The sequence below is a fragment of the Panthera pardus genome, unplaced genomic scaffold, assembly GCF_024362965.1.
Source record: "Panthera pardus isolate Hobbes unplaced genomic scaffold, ASM2436296v1 HiC_scaffold_16, whole genome shotgun sequence".
Classification (NCBI taxonomy): domain Eukaryota; kingdom Metazoa; phylum Chordata; class Mammalia; order Carnivora; family Felidae; genus Panthera; species Panthera pardus.
Window position 1 is genome coordinate 65246000 of NW_026526721.1, and position 20647 is coordinate 65266646.

The 20647-nt window shown below is 38.2% G+C and overlaps 1 protein-coding gene and 1 non-coding gene across 8 annotated transcripts in view; both read left to right on the top strand.

Moving 5' to 3' along the window:
* The window catches only part of CFAP91 (cilia and flagella associated protein 91), an 89263-nt gene extending 73048 nt beyond the window's left edge, over positions 1-16215 (top strand). For 6 of the 7 annotated variants that reach the window (XM_053903408.1, XM_053903407.1, XM_053903403.1 and 3 more), the window contains 2 exons: positions 11770-11931; positions 13099-16215. In XM_053903408.1, coding sequence (XP_053759383.1) covers positions 11770-11930 — 161 coding nt within the window. In that variant the 3' untranslated portion in view covers position 11931; positions 13099-16215. Of the gene's footprint in view, positions 1-244; positions 749-11769; positions 11932-13098 lie in introns of those variants that run through there. The other variant, XM_053903405.1, reaches the window with a different exon arrangement.
* LOC128777506 (small nucleolar RNA SNORA70) lies at positions 3892-4025 on the top strand. The gene has a single exon (XR_008422752.1). It is a non-coding gene; the product is annotated as a small nucleolar RNA SNORA70 (small nucleolar RNA).
* Positions 16216-20647: the final 4432 nt, after the last annotated feature.

Genomic DNA, 20647 nt, shown 5'->3' on the forward strand with positions numbered 1-20647 from the left:
GATCTCACACTTTGTGAGATAAGCCCCCATCTTGCTCTGCGCTGACAGCATGCAGTCTGCTTGGGATTCTCTCTCCCCCTCTATCCTTGCCCCTCCCCTGCTTGTTCTCTCTCTCTCATTAAAAAAAAATTTTTAAGAAAAAGGTAAGCCACTGTAAGTGGTTCACTTTATGATTTTTAAAGATATAAACTATTTTCAATATCCCGAGATTTAAAATAAGTATCACTGAATTTTCTTATTTTAGAGCTTGTCAAGTTTTCTTCATGCTGTCTGATTCCAGAAGACAACCATCTCTAGTATAGATGGGGTGCAGTTCTTGTTAGTGTGACAGACCATCAAAAGCCAAACCTTCCTGTAAGAGGAACTTCCCAAGTTCCCAAAAGAGGTGTATTTTATGATTTTATTTTTTTAAACATAAAGCAAATGTGGGGGTACCTTGGTGGCTCAGTCAGTTAAGCAGCCAAGTCTTTATTTCAGCTCAAGTCATGATCTCATGGTTGTGAGATCGAGCCCCACATTGGGTGTGGAGCCTGCTTAAGATTCTCTCTCTCCCTCTACCCCTCCGCAACTTGCATGCACTTTCTCTCAAAAAATAAATAAATAAATAAATAAAATTTAAACATGAAATGGGCACCTGGGTGGCTCAGTCTGACTTTGGCTCAGGTCATGATCTCACGGTCTGCAAGTTTGAGCCCTGCGTCTCCCTTTCCCTCTTGCCCCTCCCCTGCTCATACTCTGTCTCTCTCTCTCTCAAAAATAAAACATTAAAAAATAAATAAATTTAAACATAAAGCAAATGCTGACAATATGGGATTTTCAAACTGTAGTAGCCATTTGCAGGTGGGACACATGCAAGGTTGGTATTGGAAAATTAGGATGCTTGAAGGTCCTAAATCTACTCTGCTGCTCTGCCTGTACTACAGATGTCTTCTGTTTTTTTCCAGGACTGTATCCAAGTATAAATATCTTATTATTTGTCAAAAGAGGCATGTTTTGAAGATTGATGCTTGTAGTCAATAGAGAAGGGGAAAAATTTTTGTCTTACAAAGAGAATACTCTTCTGGAGCTTTTAGACTATTGGTGCCAGTTTATCAGAGAGGGGTGCAACCAGGCATGTATTTATCTGAAATGACTTACAGGGAAGATGACTAGGTAGGAAGATCCTAAGCTCACCCTGTCTCACAGATACACCTAGATAACACACCCATCAGTGTAAATAACCCAGAAAATGACCTGAAAACTGACAGAACAGACTCTCCACAGCTAAATGTGGAGAAGAGACCACATCAAAAATGGTAGAAAGGGTGGAGACATGGTCAGGAACCAAACTGACCCATGAGACTGTCCATAGGCGAGACACTGCAAACGTGCAGAAAGGAGAGGAGCAGACCCCATACCAGGTGCCCTAGGGAAGGGGGACCCACAGTGGAAAAATGAATCCCTATAACATTTGACTTTGAAAACCAGAGGGACTTAACTTCACACATTTTATAATCAACAGGGCTCAACACCTTTAAAAATCAGTGGCTTAGTTCTAGGAGAGCCAGAGAACAATAGGAAATAGTCTCCACCCTTAAAGAGACAGTATAACATCCAGCCCCACTGAGATACAGCATAGAAGCAGCAGTCTGAATGTATGAGAAGATTTATTTACTAATCTCAGAACATGCTGGGGGCAAGGATCTTTAGGATCCAAAAACAAAAGAGCTGATGGGTGCCATTTCCCTCCCTCAATAAATGGACACCTATAAGGACCAGCACAGCATACACACTCTTCACTTAGCTTGCTAACAACATACCCCACCCCTGTGTTTTCCTGTGGATTCACCTTCTCCAAACTGTTTCACTCAGGAGTCCATCGAGAGTAATGCCACAAACCTGGCATTGTACAAGCAGCCCCAATGGGCTAGTACTGCTCGACTGACTCCTACTCCAGAGAGAGGGGAAGATGACCACACACACACCAATTCAATTGTGGACCCAGCAATGGGCAGATGTGGTCTGACTGTAGGCCTCACCCACCCAACAAACCCCCCCACCCCGACCAGGGGTCAACCCAGAGAGAGCACCCTGCAACTCCAGCAAACATCTGAGCTGACCCAAATCAAGCCCAAAGCAACACCAGACTGGCCAAATTACAACAGAGGGACCAAACCCTGCCCACAACAGGCAAAAAGAGCCATTGCAGATGACTGGACTAGAGGCAAACATGACTCAGACACAAAAGTAGGGCACATGCAACACACATAGGAGATACCCCTGAAGCACCAGGTTCTGGTGAACATGGGACATTGCACTGTAGGGCACTATAGGGCTTCTTCTTTGTAAGGCCACTACTTTCAAGAGCAGGAGATACAGCTGACTTTCCTAACACAGAGAAACACAGAGTTAGACAAAATGAGGAGATAAAAGAATATATCCCAAATGAAAGAACAGGACAAAATCACAGCAAGTGAGCTAAAGGAAAGGGTGAAAAGCAATATGACTGATAGACAATTAAAAGTAATGGTCATACCAATGGAATAGAATAGAAACCCCAGAACTAGACCCACAAAAGTATGGCCAACTAATCTTTGACAAAGCAGGAAAGAATATCCAATGGAAAAAGACAGTCTCTTTAACAAGTGGTGCTAGGAGAACTGGACAGCAACATGCAGAAGAATGAAACTAGACCACTTTCTTACACCATTCACAAAAATAAATTCAAAATGGATAAAGGACCTGAATGTAAGACAGGAAACCATCAAAACACTAGAGGAGAAAGCAGGAAAAGACCTCTCTGACCTCAGCTGTAGCAATTTCTTACTTGACACATCCCCAAAGGCAAGGGAATTAAAAGCAAAAATGAACTATTGGGACCTCATGAAGATAAAAAGCTTCTGCACAGCAAAGGAAACAATCAACAAAACTAAGAGGCAACCAACAGAATGGGAATAGATATTTGCAAATGACATATTGGACAAAGGGCTAGTATCCAAAATCTATAAAGAGCTCAACAAACTCCACACCCAAAAAACAAACAATCCAGTGAAGAAATGGGCAGAAAACATGAATAGACACTTCTGTAAAGAAGACATCCATATGACCAACAGGCGCATTAAAAGATGCTCAACATCGCTCCTCATCAGGGAAATACAAATCAAAACCACACTCAGATATCACCTCACGCCAGTCAGAATGGCCAAAATGAAGAAATCAGGAGACTATAGATGCTGGAGAGGATGTGGAGAAACGGGAACCCTCTTGCACTGTTGGTGGGAATGCAAACTGATACAGCCACTCTGGAAAACAGTGTAGCGGTTCCTCAGAAAATTAAAAATAGACCTACCCTATGACCCAGCAGTAGCACTGCTAGGAATTTACCCAAGGGATACAGGAGTACTGATGCATAGGGGCACTTGTACCCCAATGTTTCTAGCAGCACTCTCAACAATAGCCAAATTGTGGAAAAAGCCTAAATGTCCATCAACTGATGAATGGATAAAGAAATTGTGGTTTATATACACAATGGAGTACTACGTGGCAATGAGAAAGAATGAAATATGGCCCTTTGTAGCAACGTGGATGGAACTGGAGAGTGTGATGCTAAGTGAAATAAGCCATACAGTGAAAGACAGATACCATATGGTTTCACTCTTATGTGGATCCTGAGAAACTTAACAGAAACCCATGGGGGAGGGGAAGGAAAAAAAAAAAAAAAAAAGAGAGGTTAGAGTGGGAGAGAGCCAAAGCATAAGAGACTGTTAAAAACTGAGAACAAACTGAGGGCTGATGGGGGATGGGCGGGAGGGGAAGGTAGGTGATGGGCATTGAAGAGGGCATCTTTTGGGATGAGCACTGGGTGTTGTATGGAAACCAATTTGACAATAAATTTCATATATTAAAAAAAAAAAGTAATGGTCATAATGTGCTCTTTTCCCATGGGAGCCCAGTGTACAATGGCTGCAAAGAGTACCTCCTTGGCAGTGTGTGATTACATAGCCTGTTGTTTGTATGGGTGGCCCTAAGGGACCTACAAGACATCTCAGATGGCTTTAGCATCAAATACATCCCAAATTTTGGCCCCTGGGAAAATGGTAGACTCAGCACTCTTGAGAACCTCAGCACTGCCCTCTCCTTATTCATGCCCACCAATAAATCCTACTACTTGTCAAAAATAAATTAATGGTCATAAAGGTACACAGTGGAGTGGAGGACCTCAACAAGGAGAGAAAATATAAAAAAGAACCAGAGATGAAGAACTCAACTGAAATAAAAAGTACACTAGAGGGGAAAAATAGTGGACTAGAGGAAGCAGAAGAACATATTAGTGGTCTGGAGGACAGAGTAATGAAAAGCAAGCAAACTGAACAGGAAAGAGAAAAAAGAGTGATAAAAAATGAATATAGGTTAAGGGAACTCAGCCACACCACCAAACATAATATTCACATTATACAGATACAAGAAGGAGAAGTCAGAGAAAAGGGGGTGGAAGAAGAAAATGTTATTTGAAGAAATAATAGCTCAAAACTTCCTGAATCTGGGGAAGGAAACAAAAATTCAGGAGGCACATAGAGCTCCCCCCAAAAATCAACCCAAGAAGGTCAACACATAAAAATTAAAGTGCAAAAAGTAGTGATAAAGCAGCAAAAGAAAACAGTTACATATAAGGGAAATCAAATAGGGATATGAGTTAATTTTTCAGCAGAAGAAGGGCCAGAAGAGAGGCATGATATAAGAAAAATGCTGAATGAAAGAAAACTGCAACCAAGAATACTGTATCCATCAAGGATTTTATTCACAATAGGAGGGAGAGTTTCCTGGACAAATAAACGTTAAAGAGGACTCCTTGAGTGGAAAGCAAACACCGTAAGCAAGAGTAAGAAAAGTAGGAAGCACAAAAGCAGTAAAATTAAGTACATCTATAAAAATCAGTCAAAGGACTCACAGACATAAAACACGACACCATATACCTATGATGTAGGGGGAGGAGGAGTGCTTTTAGAATGCTTTTAGAATGGGTTCAAACTTAAGCAACCATCAATTTAATATGGAGTGTTATATGCATAGATGTTGCATATCAACCTAATGGTAACAACAAATCAAAAACCCGTAATAGAGGGGCACCTGGGTGGCTCAGTCAGGCATCTGACTTTGGCTCAGGTCATGATCTCATTTTTTGAGTTTAAGCCCCATGTCGGGCTCTGTGCTGGTGGCTCAGAGCCTGGATCCTGCTTCATATCCTGTCTCTCTCTCTCTCTCTCTCTCTCTCTCTCTCTCTGCCCTTCCCCCATTCATGCTCTGTCTCTCTCAAGAATGAATAAACATTTAAAAAATTGTTTTAATAAAAAAAAAAAACAGTAATATGCAAAAAATAAAGAGAAAGGAATCTAAGTACATCTCTAAAGAAAATTAGCAAACCGTGAGAGAAGAGAGTAAAAAAAAAAAGGAACAGAGAAGAACAATAAAAATAACTGTAAACAAGTAACAAATGGAAATAAGTACATACTTATCAATAATTACTTTGAATGTAAATGGACTAAATATTCCAATCAAAAGGGTGATGGAATGGATAAAGAAACAAGATTGAGCCCCACATTGGGTATAGAGATTACATAAATAAATAGCTTTAAAAAAAAAAAAGGCCCATCTATATGCTGCCTACAAGAGACTCATTTCAGACTTAAAGATATACGCAGATTGAAAGTGAAAGTATGGAAAAACATTTATCATGCAAATGGAAGTAAAAAGAAAGGTTAGTAGTACTTGTATCAGACAAAAAGACTTTCAAAGAAAGACCAGGGCACCTGGGTGTCCAGCCAAAGCATCCAACTTTGGCTCAGGTCATGATCTCACAGTTCATGGGTTCAAGCCCTGCATTGGGCTCTCTTCTGACAGCTCAGAGCCTGGAGCCTGCTTTGGATTCTGTGTCTCCCTCTGTCCCTGCTCTTCCCCCACTCATGCTCTGTCTCCCTGTGTCTCTCAAAAATAAATAAACGTTAAAAAAATGTTTAAACAAAGACTATAACAAGATACAAAGAAAGACACTACATAATCATAAAGGGGATAATCCAACAAGAAGATACAACGATTGTAAATAGTTCTATACCCAGCATGAGAGCACTCAAATATGTGAAGAAGCTATTAACACACATAAAGGAAGTAATCAATAGTAATAAAATAATAGTAGGGGACTTTAACACCCCACTTACATCAATGGATCATCAAAACAAAATCAGTAAGGAAACAGGGGCTTTGGATGATACATTGGGCCAAATGGATCTAAGAGACACTCCGAACTTTTCATCTTAAAACAGCGGAATACACGTTCGAGTGCACATGGAACATTGTCCAGAATAGATTACATGTTAAGCCACAAAATAATTTTAAAAATTCAAAAAGTTTGAAGTCATACTTCTAGTCCAACTACAATGTTATGAAACTAGAAATCAATCACAAGAAAAAATCTGGAAAGAACACACGTAGATAGAGGTTAAATAACATGCTACTGAACAATGAATGGATCGGCCAAGAAATTAAAAACTACATGGAGACAAATGGAAATGAAAACACAATGACCCCAAATCATTGGGATTCAGGAAATGCTGTTCTAAGAAGGAAGACTATAGCAACACAGGCCTACCGCAAGAAGCAACAAAATCTCAACCTAACCTTACACCTAGAAAAATAACAACAAACAAAACTCAAAACCAGTAGACAGAAGGAAATAATAAAGATTAAAGAAGAAATCAAGGAAACCAGGAGCTGGTTCTTTGAAAAGATAAAAAAAAAAAAATTGATAAACTTTTAGCCAGACTCATCAACAAAAAAAAAAAAAAAAGAGAGAGAATGGTGCACATGGGTGGCTTAGTTGGTGAAGCATCCAACTCTTGATTTTGGTTCAGGTTATGATCTCAGGGTCATGAGATCTAGCCATGTGTTGAGCTCTGCCCTGTGCATGGAGTCTGCTTAAGATTTCCTCTCTCCCCTTCTCTCTTTCCTCTTTCCCCACACTGTCTCTCTTAAAAAAAAAGGTGGCTGGAGGACTCAAAATCAGAAAAGAGAAATAACAACTGAAACCACAGAAATACCAAGAGTTAGGAGAATATTATGAAAAATTATATGGCAACAAACTGGACAACATAGAAATGGATAAATTCTGAGAAATATATAACCTTCCCAAACTAGATCAGGAAGAAAAATTTGAACAGACTAATCACCAGCATGGTAGATTGAGTCAGTAATAAAAACAAACAAGCCCACAACAAACAAAAGTTTAGGACCAGATGGCTTCACAGGTGAATTCTAGCAAACATTTAAAGAAGTGTTAATACCTATTTTCTCAAACTATTCCAAAAAATAGAAGAGGAAGGAAAGTTTTCACATGTATTCTATGAGGCCAGCTGTACCCTGATACCAAAACCAGATAAAGACACTACAAAACAAGAGAACTACAGGCCAATATCTCTGATGAACATAGATGCAAAAATCCTCAAAATATTAGCAAACCAAATCCAACGACACATTAAAAATTCACCACGATCAAGTGGGATTTCTTCCTGGTGGTGGTTTGGTATTTGCAAATCAATTAATGTGATACATCCCATCAACAAGAAAAAGTATGAAAGCCATATGATAATTTCAATAGATGCAGAAAAAGCGTTTGATGAAGTAGGGCATTCATTCATGATAAAAACCCTCAACAAAGTAGGTTGGGCAGAAACATACCTCAACATAGTAAAGGCCATGTATGAAAAATCCACAGCTGACATTATACTTAGTGGTATAAAACTGAGAGCTTTCCCATAAATTCAGGAATAAGACAAGGATGTCCACTTTCACCAGTTTTATTCAACATAGTAGTAGAAGTCCTAGCCACAAGCAGTCAGACAACAAAAGAAATAAAAGGCATCCAAATTAGTAAGAAAAAGAAAAACTTTCACTATTTGCAGGTGACATGATAATATATAAAGAAAAGCCTGAAGACTCCACCAAAAACCTACTACATCTGATAAATGAATTTGGTAGGGTTGCAGGATACAAACCCAATATATTATTTTATATTTATTAAAAATGAAGTAGCAGAAAGAAAAATTAAGAAAACAATCCCATTTACAATTGCACCAAAAAGAATTAAAAATCTAGCAATAAACTTAACTAAGGAGGTGAAATACCTATACCCTAAACACCTTAAAACATTGATGAAGGAAATTGAAGAAGACACAAAGAAATGGAAAGATAGCCCAGGTTCATAGGTTGAGAGAATATTGTTAAAATGTCCACACTACACAAAACAATCTACATATTTGATGCAATCCCTATCAAAATACCAATCGCATTTTTCACATAAGTAGAACAAGTAATCCTGAAATTTGTATGGAACCACAAAAGACCCTGAATGGCCAAGGCAGTCTTGGAAAAGAATAAAACTGGAGGTATCACAATCCCGGATTTCAGGATACCCAAAACTGTCAGTTACTGGCACAAAAAAACAAACCCATAGATCAATGGAGCAGAATTAAGAGCCCAGAAGTAAACCCATGATTATATGGTTAACTAATTTTTTATAAAGGAGGCAAGAAAAAGTCTCTTCAACAAATGGTGCTGGGAAAACTGGATAGCTACATGCAAAAGAATGAAACTAGATCACTTTCTTACACCATATATAAAAATACACTCAAAATGGATTAAGGACCCAAATGTGAGACCTAAACCCATAAAAATTCTAGAAGAGAGCACAGGGAGCAATTTCTCTGACATCATCCAAAGCAACGTTTTTCTAAATATGTCTCCTGAGGCAAAGAAAATAAAAGCAAAAATAAACTACTGGGACTACATCAAAAAAAAAATCTGTACCACAAAGGAAATATTCAACAAAACTAAAAGCCAATCAACTGAATGGGAGAAGATATTTGCAAATAACATATCTGATAAAGGTTTAGTATCCAAAATATCTAAAGAACTTTTACAACTCAACACCAAAAACAATCCAATTTTAAAATGGGCAGAAGACATGAACAGACATTTCTCCAAAGAAGATACACAGTTGGTCAACAGACACATGAAGATGCTCACATCACTAATCATCTTGGAAATGCAATTAAAACCATGGTGAAATATCCCCTCATACCAGTCAGAATGGCTAAAAAACAAACAAAAACAAAAAACAAGAAACAAGTGTTTGCAAGGATGTGGAGAAAAAGGAACCCTCTTGTACTGTTGATGGGAATGCAAACTGGTGTAGCCACTGTAGAGGACAGTATGGAGGTTCCTCAAAAAAATAAAAAATAGAATTACCATATGATCCAGTAATTCCACTACTGAGAATTTACCCAAAGAATATGAAAACACTCATTTGAAGAGATATATGCACCTCTATGTTTATTGCAGCCTTATTTACAATAACCAAATTATGGAAGCAGCCTAAGTGTCCATCGATAGATGAATAAAGAAGATATGGTGTATATCCACAATGGAATATTACCCAGCCATAAAAAAGAATGAAATTTTGCAACAACATGGATGGTCTAGAGGGGATAATGCTAAGTGATATATGTCAGCCAGAGAAAGACCAACACCATATGTTACATTAGAACAGAACAAATGAACAAAGAAAAAAAGAAGTAAATGGATTTCTAAATAGAGAGAACTGATGGTTACCAGTTGGGAGGTTAGTGAGCAAATGGGTGAAATAGGTGAAGGGGATTAAGAGTACACGACGTGATGAGCACTGAGTAATGTATAGGATTGTTGAATTACTATATTGTACACCTGAAACTAATGTAATACTATATTAATTATGGTGGAATTTTTTAAAAAAGGTAAAATGATCTTTGTAAGCCTCAAATGTTTACAGTCAAAAAAATGAAAAAAAAAGAAGTGAAATAACACCTCCAAAGGTTTCTGTGTTGTGTAGGAAAATTCTGTACAGGTTTTGGTATAACATTTCATGCCACCTAATGGGGATAAAGGAATGGTGGAGTGCTAATGCATTTGAAGAGAACAAGAAAATATCTTATTTTCCCATTACATAATTGTACTATAATTTTTAAACCAGTACCCTCTGTGATAAACATTTAGTTTGTTTCACTGTGTTTTCCTATACGAGCAGTGCTATAATCAACATATTTTACATATATCCTGGTCATGCTTCTGACAGTAAATTCCTAGCAGTACAGCACTGGAAATAGGATATGTGCATTTTAATTTTGCTAGATACTACCAAATTGCCCCCACAAAAAGATTGTTCTAATTCATATTCCTGTCAACCGTGTAGAATAGTGATGATAACAATATTTAATTTTCAGATAAAGTAATATTTCTGTGTCACCTGATGGAAGGGATCATGTGTTTTCTAGATCTTTAAGAAAATATGCAACTCCTTTTTATTCTTCCTAGGTCCAAAGGTCAGCCTGCTTCAAGTCAATTCTACCTGAGGGATTTGAAAGAGGCAGGGAAATAGTGTGTTTAATAGTTACTAGTTTGTGACTCTCTCCCCTAGCTTCTCCAGGCTCTGAGGGAAAGCAGCTTAATTATTTAAGTGATTTATCTCAGTTTCTTACACCTACAGTAGCTGTAGGTGTATTCTCATTTTTCAATTATAGAAATTAGTGCTTAGAGACATTATATGACTTACAGATTTGAACGATGGTCTGTGTGACTCCAAAGTACCCATTCTTTCAACCATAGTACTGTGACGGGTAAGTTGCTGTGTGATTTATCCTATGTAAACTCACTGATACCTGCATAGCACAGAATCCACAGTACTTCTTACTGTCCTTCACTAGCTGTAGGATTTGGGGTAAATTACCTAATCTCTCTGTGTCTCAGCTTCCTCATCTGTAAATGGGGATATTAATAATACTCTCTTTTAGGGTTGTGCGGTGTTTTAAATCAATATATGCCAACTGTTTAAAACAATGCCTGGCATCTAAGGGAAATGGGATACTTAATGTACTAATTCTTAATAATAAATATTCTTAAGATATGGAGCTGGGACCGCCTTATATAGCCATGGGCTTAGAAACTCATCGTCACTCAACAGGTATCCCCCGTATTAGGAACAAAAGTTCAGAGAGAAGTATGAGACAAGTGCTCCACCTCTAAGTCATTTACAATCTAGTTAAAAGACAAAATGGAACTCACATCAAGTGCTTCAGTGCTGCATGATTTGTATAAACTCAAGAGTGGCAATGGTAAATGTGGCTGGCAGTCAGAGGAGACTTCTGGAGGAGCTGGGACCTGAGTTGGGCTTTGCAGAAAGGGTTGGATTTGGAGCATAGATATTCCAGATAAGCGAAGCTGAGGAGGAAGGGAATAGAGGCAAGCCTGGTGGGGAGGGATATGGTGAGACTGAACTGGAGGGTGGGTACAGAGGGGCAGCAATAATAAACTTTGGATCTTGGAGCATCTGGGTAGCTCAGTCGGTTAAGCGTCTGACTCTTGATTTTGGCCCATGCCATTTGCGAGATGAAGCCCTGCGTCAGGCTCCATGTGCTGTCAATGCAGAGCCTGCATGGGATTCTCTCTCTCATTCTCTCTCTGCCCTTCCCCCACTCATGCTGTGTTCTTCTCTCTCTCTCAAAATAAATAAACTTTAAATAAATAAACTTTGGGTCAGGTTACCTATAGAAGGTATACTTCTAAAACAGCAGTTAATTTTCATTTAATCCAGTCAGCCTTAAGTAAGGGAATATGTGGTTTACAAAATTGTCATTTCTGTCACTGCCTTCTTGAAAGTCTCTGGGAATGATTTTGTTCAGAGTAAAAATTTTTGTCACTTTGGTACAGTGAGGAATGCACAGCAGAAGCATATCCTTGCAGCCCATCAGATCATCCACAGACACACAGAAGCCATGCTCAGAAAGAATTTTGTTGAGCAACAGCAAGACGAGGTCTCAGACACTGACCAGTTACTAGAGGAAGAAACTCAAAATGAGAAAAACAACTAAGGTGAGTTTGATTTTTCATCTGAAAGGAAGCAGAGAGGAGGAGAGGCAGCCTCATTCAGCTCTCTGCTATACTCTAAAAACCGTAATGTGGAAAGATTGTCCTCTGTTTAAGAAAGTGAAACACTCCCATTTTAATTGGCACATTCCATCTAGGTTATGGAATCTGCTATTGAAAGTATTAGAGAATAGAGTTGATATTATAGCAACTGGACTCTTGGGACCAGAAAAGAGGATTTTGTTTTATTTTTTGAGTCCTCATAGTATATGATGGTATTCCATCATAAATAAGCTGTAAAATGTGTCTGTGTAAAAAAAAAAAAAAAAACAAACCCTTATGGAGTAGACAAACTACCTATCCTATCATGCTAGTTGTAAGCATAGCATTAGGCACAGCCTGCCCAATTCTAGCCCACCAGGAGTTGGTCTAGGCTCAACTAAGCATTCCTACTCACAAGGCAAACAGCCCAGGTTTGATATGATTTGAGTATCTATCTATTCAGAAAGATGCAAGACGGGAACCACAGCTTCAAGCAGGGCAGCATTCGGTATTTCTCTTCCTATGGAAGCTCTTGCCAAATCCACATAGAAGAACACTAGCTATTTTCTTTAGTCCCCTGCTTACAAAGCTCAGGTGCAAGGAAAAGAAATTCACATTGGGTAGGTGCAGGACCTGCCTGGTTTACATGCCTCAGGGGCCAGTATATCTTGTAACAATTCCATAGGCATAGTTTCTAGGGTCCTCCTGATGGATTCATCTAGTCTAAGAAGTCAGCACATAAACCTGTGGTTTCCTATTAGGTATTAATAGTTCATTTATAATTCCTTCCAGTTAGATGCTAGTTACCAATCAGGGGTCAAGCAGTGTTACTTAGTAACATATTTGAGACAAACTGTCTTACTGAATTACTAGGAGAAGAGTTAGAGAGTCAGTTGAAAGTAAAATTCTCATGAGAATTTTTATAAGAAAGGAAGTGAACCCTTTGCCTATACCTTCTTCAACCCTCCTCTGATGGAAGCATGTCTCCTGCTACTTTGGCCTGAGGGCATGCTGTCAGGATAGGGAAGGCACAAGGCTTAGGGGCACATTTGAGCCTGGCGTTCAGAAGGTTTGAGTGTTGGCCAGCTCTGCCACTAACATCATCTTATGTAATAATTCCCTTCACTACAGGTTTGCCTGCACTTACGTGACCAACAGAACATCTGTAGGGGAATCTATTGGGACCTGAAGTTTCAACCAATGAGGATCATGGAAGGAATGTTGAGACGAGGGGGCAGTTAAGAATGAAAGCAGACAGAAAGCAGATAAAGGACTCTTAAATACCTAGCTATGGCTGTAAATTATAGCAGAAAACCTTTTGTTTTTAATTAATAATGAAATAACCTCTGAAATCACTGAAGATATAAACCCTGTATTTACATGGAATGTTATCCATACATCTATATAATATAAATTCAAGGACCATAGCATTTTGCCTATCTTATTATTGTGATAAAATTACCCTTAATGTTTGGATAGTCATTTTTCTTACATGTAAATTTAATATTATTAATAATTTACATAATTTAAATTAAATATGTATGCATTTACTTCTGAGTATAAAGGATCTCTTTACTGCTTTATTAAATGTTTAGAACAAAGGGGCATGTGGTGGCTCAGTCGGTTAAGTATTGGACTCTTGATTTCGGCTCAGGTCATGATCTCCCAGTTTGTGATTTCAAGCCCTGCATTAGGCTCGGCACTGACGGTGAGGAGCCCACTTGGGATTCTCTATCTGCCCCTCCTCCATTTGTGCTCAGTCTCTCTTTCTCTCTTTCCCTCTCCCTCTCTCTCTCTCTCTCTCAAAAACAAACTTAAAACAATGTTTGGAACATGATGTTTAGTTGCCCCCATAGTATGTATTAATCTCTCTCCCTTCTCTGTCAGAAGGAGGGAAGGACAGATGTGAGATTATTTAATAATGCTTAAGGATGTAGGCATGGACTGTTGAGTTAAAAATATTTTTAATTAGCTTGAAAACAATGGAGACCTAATAGTGAGGAATTGCTGGGCAAATATCTAGGAGCAAAATTCAGAGAGTTGGTTCTGGCATTTAGAGCCACTTTTTTTTTTCTCCCCTGAGGGAATGTGCAAATTCTAGAAAATTTGGCTGAAAAGCTGAGTGAATCTTTCCCCAGCTTTGTAAAACTAAGGGGACAAAAACTGGAGTCACATTGGAGGCCCTGGTAAGCCTCTTCCATTTAGGTTGGACTCTAAAAGGCTGTGTGCCAGTAGTAAGGATTAATTGGAAATAACTGTCCCTCACAAAGACTACAGTTTAGCTTCCAGTCATCTGAATGCTCCAAAAAAATCTCAGTTGCAGAAATTGAATTAAAGAGATCATTGATTCCTGTTGCTTCAGAAAACTTGTCAGAAACAAAACTTAAATTCTCTTTGTAGAAAGATGACATCATCCTAGACCTCTTTTCAAAAACAGGTTTTTATATACAATTTCCAGAATATGATCAAGGATATCCAGGTACATGAGAACAAGCAGTAGCAGAAATTACAGGTAATAGAAACAAACCTAAAGGGATCTAAACTATTGGAATTATTAGATTTAAAAATAACTATGCTTACTACTATGGACTTCTAGCCTCCAGAATTGTGAGAAAATAAATTTCTATTGTTTTAGCCACCCAGTCTATGTTGTTATGACAACCTGATCTAAGACAGATTTTGGTGCCAGGAGTGGAAAGCTGCTGTAACAAATAGTTCAACATGTGGAAGCAGCTTTGAAACTAGAGAATGGCCAGAGGCAGGAGAGTTGTGCAGTATATACTAGAAATATGGATATTAAGGGCAATTCTGGTAAGGTGTCAGACAGAAATAGGGAACGTGTTACTGGAAACTAGATGGAACACAATCATTTATAAAGTGGCAAAGACCTTGGCTGAACTTTGTTGTAGTGTTTTGTGGGAGGTAGAACTTGTGAGCTATGAAATTGGATAGTTAGCTGAGAAGACTTCTAAACAAAGTATTGAAGGAGTGACTTGGTTACTCCTGACTGCTGATATAGTAAAATATTGAAGGGAGATGAAATGAAGAAGGAATTATTAAACAAAAAGGAATAAGAACTTGAAGGTTTGGAAAATTCTCAGTCTATCCATATTTCAAAAAAATGAGAAAGTGTATTCTGAAAAGAACATTAAGGGTGTGGTTGAACAGCTATTTGATAAAGAGCTTATAGGATTATAAGAGTAGGAATACTGCCAGTTTGAACTGAAGGAGATGGAGGCAGGATGAAATGAAGGAAGGCTGTCAGACCTCTTGGCTTTGACAGGATGAACTGATAGAGCTACTATGAGGCAAAAGTACACAATTCTTCAAACAGTTTCAACAGGTCAGATGGCCTTGATGTAGAACCCTAAGAGTGGGACCACCGTGGGACCTGATCCAGGCAGAGGTGCAATGATAGGACCCTCACCAAGAGCCAGGACGATGGGACACAGCAGAACCAAAGCATTGGGCCATCCTCCTGATCCATGGGAGTAATGCTGCCATCCCCACAGACCTAGAAGGCAGGACATTGAGGCAGAGAGGATTAATTTCAAGCTTAAGAATCTGATAGGATTTGTCTACCTAGGCTTTGGACTTATTTGGGACCCATTACTCCTTTCTTCTTTCTGATTTCTCCCTTTGGAATGAGAATATCTATTCTATATTTGTTCTGCCATTATATTTTAGAGGTACATGACTTATTCACAGCTGGAGAGGATTTTGCCTCAGGATGAATCATACCTTGACTCTCACCCATACCCGATTTGTGATTTAGAGGATATTTAGATGAGATTTAGTTGATGCTCTAATGAGTTAAGACTTTGGGAGCTATTGGGATGGAATGAATGTATTTTGCATGTGAGAAGGACATGAATTGGGGGAGGGGAAGGCTGGGGTGGAGTGCTATGGACTTGTGTCCCTCCCAAATTCAGATGTTGAAGCTCTAACCTCCAATATGATGACATGTGTAGATAAGGACTGTGGGAGATAATTATGATTAGATGAGATCATGAGGGTGAGTCCCCCATGATGGGAATGATGCCCTAATAAGAAGAGACACCAGAGAGCTTGTTTTTTCTGTTTTTTGTTTTTTTCTTTTTTTCCGTGCCATATGAGGACATGGCAAGAAGGCAGTGATCTACAAACCAAGAAGAAAGTTGGCCCCAGAAACCGACCATGCTGACATCTTCATCTTGGACTCCTAGCCTGCAGAACTGTGAAAAAAATAAATTTCTGTTGTTTAAGCTACCCATTCTATGGTATTTTGTTATGGCAGCCTGAACTAAGACATTATGTATAAAGAGATAAAAATCAATATTGAAATTTTCAAGAGAACTGGAATGATAAAAATGATAAAGCAGATTTACAGAAAATAATTCTAGAATCTAAAAATACTGTAGTCAACATGAGAAATTCAATGCATGGAATTAAGAGCAGGATAAATACAGCTAAAGTGAAAACTAGTAAATTAGAAAATAGATGAGAAGAACTTACTTAAGAAAGAATACAGGAACAAAGAGATGGAAACCACAGAAGAGATGCAAGGATTGATGTAGGATAACTTAATCCTTAGGAAGAGACAAAAAGATAGTAGACATACATCGAACACTGATTTTAGATATTTGACTGCTAAGAAGAAATATGTTGGGAAGTCTTATGAAATGTGAATTTTCTTTTTTTTTTTTTAAGTGTTTTTTTTTGATAGAAGAGGAGGTGCAGAGAGAGACAGGGACAGGATCTGAAGCAGGCTCCACAGTGACAGCAGAGAGCCTGATGCAGGGTTTGAACTCACAAACCATGAGATTATGACCTGAGTTGAAGTCAGATGCTTAACCAGCTTAGCCACGCAGGTGCCCCTGAAATGTGAATTTTCTAAAACCAGTGAATGACTCAATATTTAGGAACTCTTCTTAACCCCAAACAGAAAAAAATTAAAAATCTATACCTAGATATATTTTAATATGACTGCTGAAAACAAAAGAAAAAATATCTTAAAAGTTTTTAGAAGAAAAGTTGAATTACCTTCAGAAGAGCAATAATTAAGCTGATAGTTGACTTTTCATCAGAAGCAAAACTAGAAAATAATGGAATAATATTGCCAAAATGCTGAAATAGTGTAATAAAATAGGATTCTATACCTTGCAAATATATCCTTTGAGAATGACAATGAAAGATATTTTCAGATAAATGAAACAAAATTTGTCACTAGAAGAAATTGCCATAGGAAAAACACAAGGGTGTTTTTCAAACAGAAGAAAATTTATCCCACTTGGAAAGTTGGAGGTAAATGAAGAACATGTAGATAAATATTTATTGACTGTATAAAACAACAATAAAAAATAGCAATACAGTTATACAACATAAGTAGTATATAAGTCAGAAATCCATAGATTAAACTGTCCTAGGGCACTTGCATTATCTAGGAGGAAGATAAAAGTGTTACTTAATATTATCTTTGATAACTCAAGGAAACATTCTGTAACCTCTAAGGTGAATCCTAAAGGATAGTAAAAAGATGTAGGACATTGAAACTAATAGGAGAAAATTGAATTAACCACACCCCCCCACCACCACCACTCAATACAAAAGGAAGATAGGAGAGAGAAAGGAAACAAAACCAGTAGAAAGCACCAAATAAAATGGTAGGTATTTATCACTCATTCATCATGAATTTATATTAAATGTAAATAAATGCTCAAAGTCAGAATTTTTCAGACTGAATAAAAAATAAGGCTGTTTGTACTCTGGAAAACAGTGTGGAGGTTCCTCAGAAAATTAAAAATAGACCTACCCTATGACCCAGCAATAGCACTGCTAGGAATTTACCCAAGGGATACAGGAGTACTGATGCATAGGGGCACTTGTACCCCAATGTTTATAGCAGCACTCTCAACAATAGCCAAATTGTGGAAAAAGCCTAAATGTCCATCAAGTGATGAATGGATAAAGAAATTGTGGTTTATATACACAATGGAGTACTACATGGCAATGAGAAAGAATGAAATATGGCCCTTTGTAGCAACGTGGATGGAACTGGAGAGTGTGATGCTAAGTGAAATAAGCCATACAGTGAAAGATACCATATGGTTTCACTCTTATGTGGATCCTGAGAAACTTAACAGAAACCCATGGGGGAGGGGAAGGAAAAAAAAAAGAGAGAGGTTAGAGTGGGAGAGAGCCAAAGCATAAGAGACTGTTAAAAACTGAGAACAAACTGAGGGTTGATGGGGGGTGGGAGGGAGGGGAGGGTGGCTGATGGGTATTGAGGAGGGCACCTTTTGGGATGAGCACTGGGTGTTGTATGGAAACCAATTTGACAATAAATTTCATATATTGAAAAAAAAATAAGGCTGTTTGTAAGAGGCATATATAAAAATACAGAATCCTTACAAGGAGAGAAAAAAATACCATGAAAACATCAGCCACAGGAAAGGTGATACAACTATATTAATATCAGGCAAAGAAGACTTTAAGGCATAAAGCTCTGTTAGATAAAATGAGGGTCACTTCATAAAGATAAAGGTTTTAATTCATTGGGAGAGTATGAGTCACAAATATGAATGTATCTAATAACATGGCCTCAACCTATGTAAAGAAATTTTAATAGAACTGCAAGGAGAAACAGACAAATCCAAAGTAATGCTAGGAAACTTTAATCTCTCTTGAGAACTGATGGAGCAAATAAAGGGGAAAAAAGTAAAAAACAGAAGATTTGAAATACATAATTAAGAAATTTGACCTAACGCACATTTATAGAATATTACATCTAACAACTACAGAATGCATATTATTTTCAAGAACACACACAACATTTACAAAAACTGTATACTGTCATAAACCAAGTGTCAACCCTTTCAAAGAGTCGAAATCATACAAAGTGTATTCTTTGATAAAAATGCAATGACAAGATAATTCTAATGTTTGAAAATTACAGATATAAATCTGTTCATCAAAGAAAGTGTCATAATAACTAGAAAATATTTTGAAAAATGACAAAAATGTACGTATCAAACTTCTGGAACACAGTTAATGTGGTGCTTACATAGAAATTTGTAGTCTTAAAGGCATTTATCTGAAAAGATGAAAATAAAGACTACATTCTTTTCAAGAAATTAGAAAAATAACAGTAAAGTAGATGCAAAAAAGCAAAAGGAAAGAAAGAATACACTAAAATAACAGAATTTAATAAAACAGAAAATAGACATGTTTACTGATTCTAGGTAGGACGTAGTAGGTAGCTGCAACAATTAGAGAAAATAAGACATTGTAAAAATCATTTTTAAAGACATTGGAGAGCTGTGGAAATTGAAGGGACTAGATGAACTAAAAGGACAGAGAAAAGTCCTTCTTAAGTGATCTGAGATAACTGGCCATTTTCTTGCCTTGGGGCATTAGCCAAGTTTGGGCATAAGCTGGGGCTCAGGCTTGCCAAAGACAGAAGAGTCTTAATTTACTAGGGGAAACAGAAACCAGGAAGGTTCTTAAAATCCATATGGGCTATCATGATGGATTGCAATTGAGAGGAACACCAAATGTAAGGCCAAATTTCCCCTCAGAACATCAGCATTAGGTTTTTGGTGGATAAAACTTTTACTGGTGAAAACATGTTTGAATCTATCATGTGTTATTTAACCAGCTGTCTCAATGGTGATCCTCACTCAGTCACATGGATTTAACCATTGCTAATTATTGCAACATGAAAAATTTTTTTAGTCATAAATAGCTGCATCTATTGACTTGCCCTACCTCACTGATACTTGATGGCTTAGCAATGTTGAGTTTCAGTGTGAGTTTTTGAGCTCAGATTGAGATTTTTCTAAGAAAACTACCCTTATCCACTATTATGGAATCCTGAATGGCTTTGGAAATTAGCTTTTGCTGTAGACTTGGTAGTATTTTTTAATGAGTCGAACCTAAAATCATAAAGCATAACAGAGTTTATATGTAGAACTTAACACTATGGTAAAGTCTTTTCAGTGACAACTAACATTGAATCACAAAGTAATGGCAAGCTGCTTTATATGCTTCCTGTGCTATCAAAAGTTAAAACAAGAAGTTAATTCCCACACATATTTGCAGCGAATGTGTTTTGAGTTTAAATTACTGAGTTATCAAAGATAATGTTAAAAAACACTTTTATCTTCCTCCTAGATAATGCAAGTGCCTGTGGACAGTTTAATCCATTTATGGATTTCTGACTTATATATACTACTTATATACACTTCTAGGGGCATTTTTTTGGACCTTGAAACAAGTGCAAAGGAAATTTTCCCATTTCACAGTCTCTTTACCTGTGCAATGGAGGGATGTCTACCTAACCTTCAACTGGAAGTGATTAAAATGCATTGTAGTCGAGGGAGGGAAGATGGCGGCATAGGAGGACGCTGGGCTCATCCTGCGTCCTGCTGATCACTTAGATTCCACCTACACCCGCCTAAATAACCCAGAAAACCGCCAGAGGATTAGCAGAACGGAGTCTCCAGAGCCAAGAGCAGACGAGAGGCCCACGGAAGAGGGTAGGAAAGGCGGCGAGGCGGTGCGTGCTCCACGGACTGGCGGGAGGGAGCCGGGGCGGAGGGGAGGCTCGCCGGCCAAGCAGAGCCCCCAAGTCTGGCTGGCAAAAGCGGAGGGGCCTGATGGACTGTGTTCCGACAGCAAGCGCGACTTAGCGTCTGGGAGG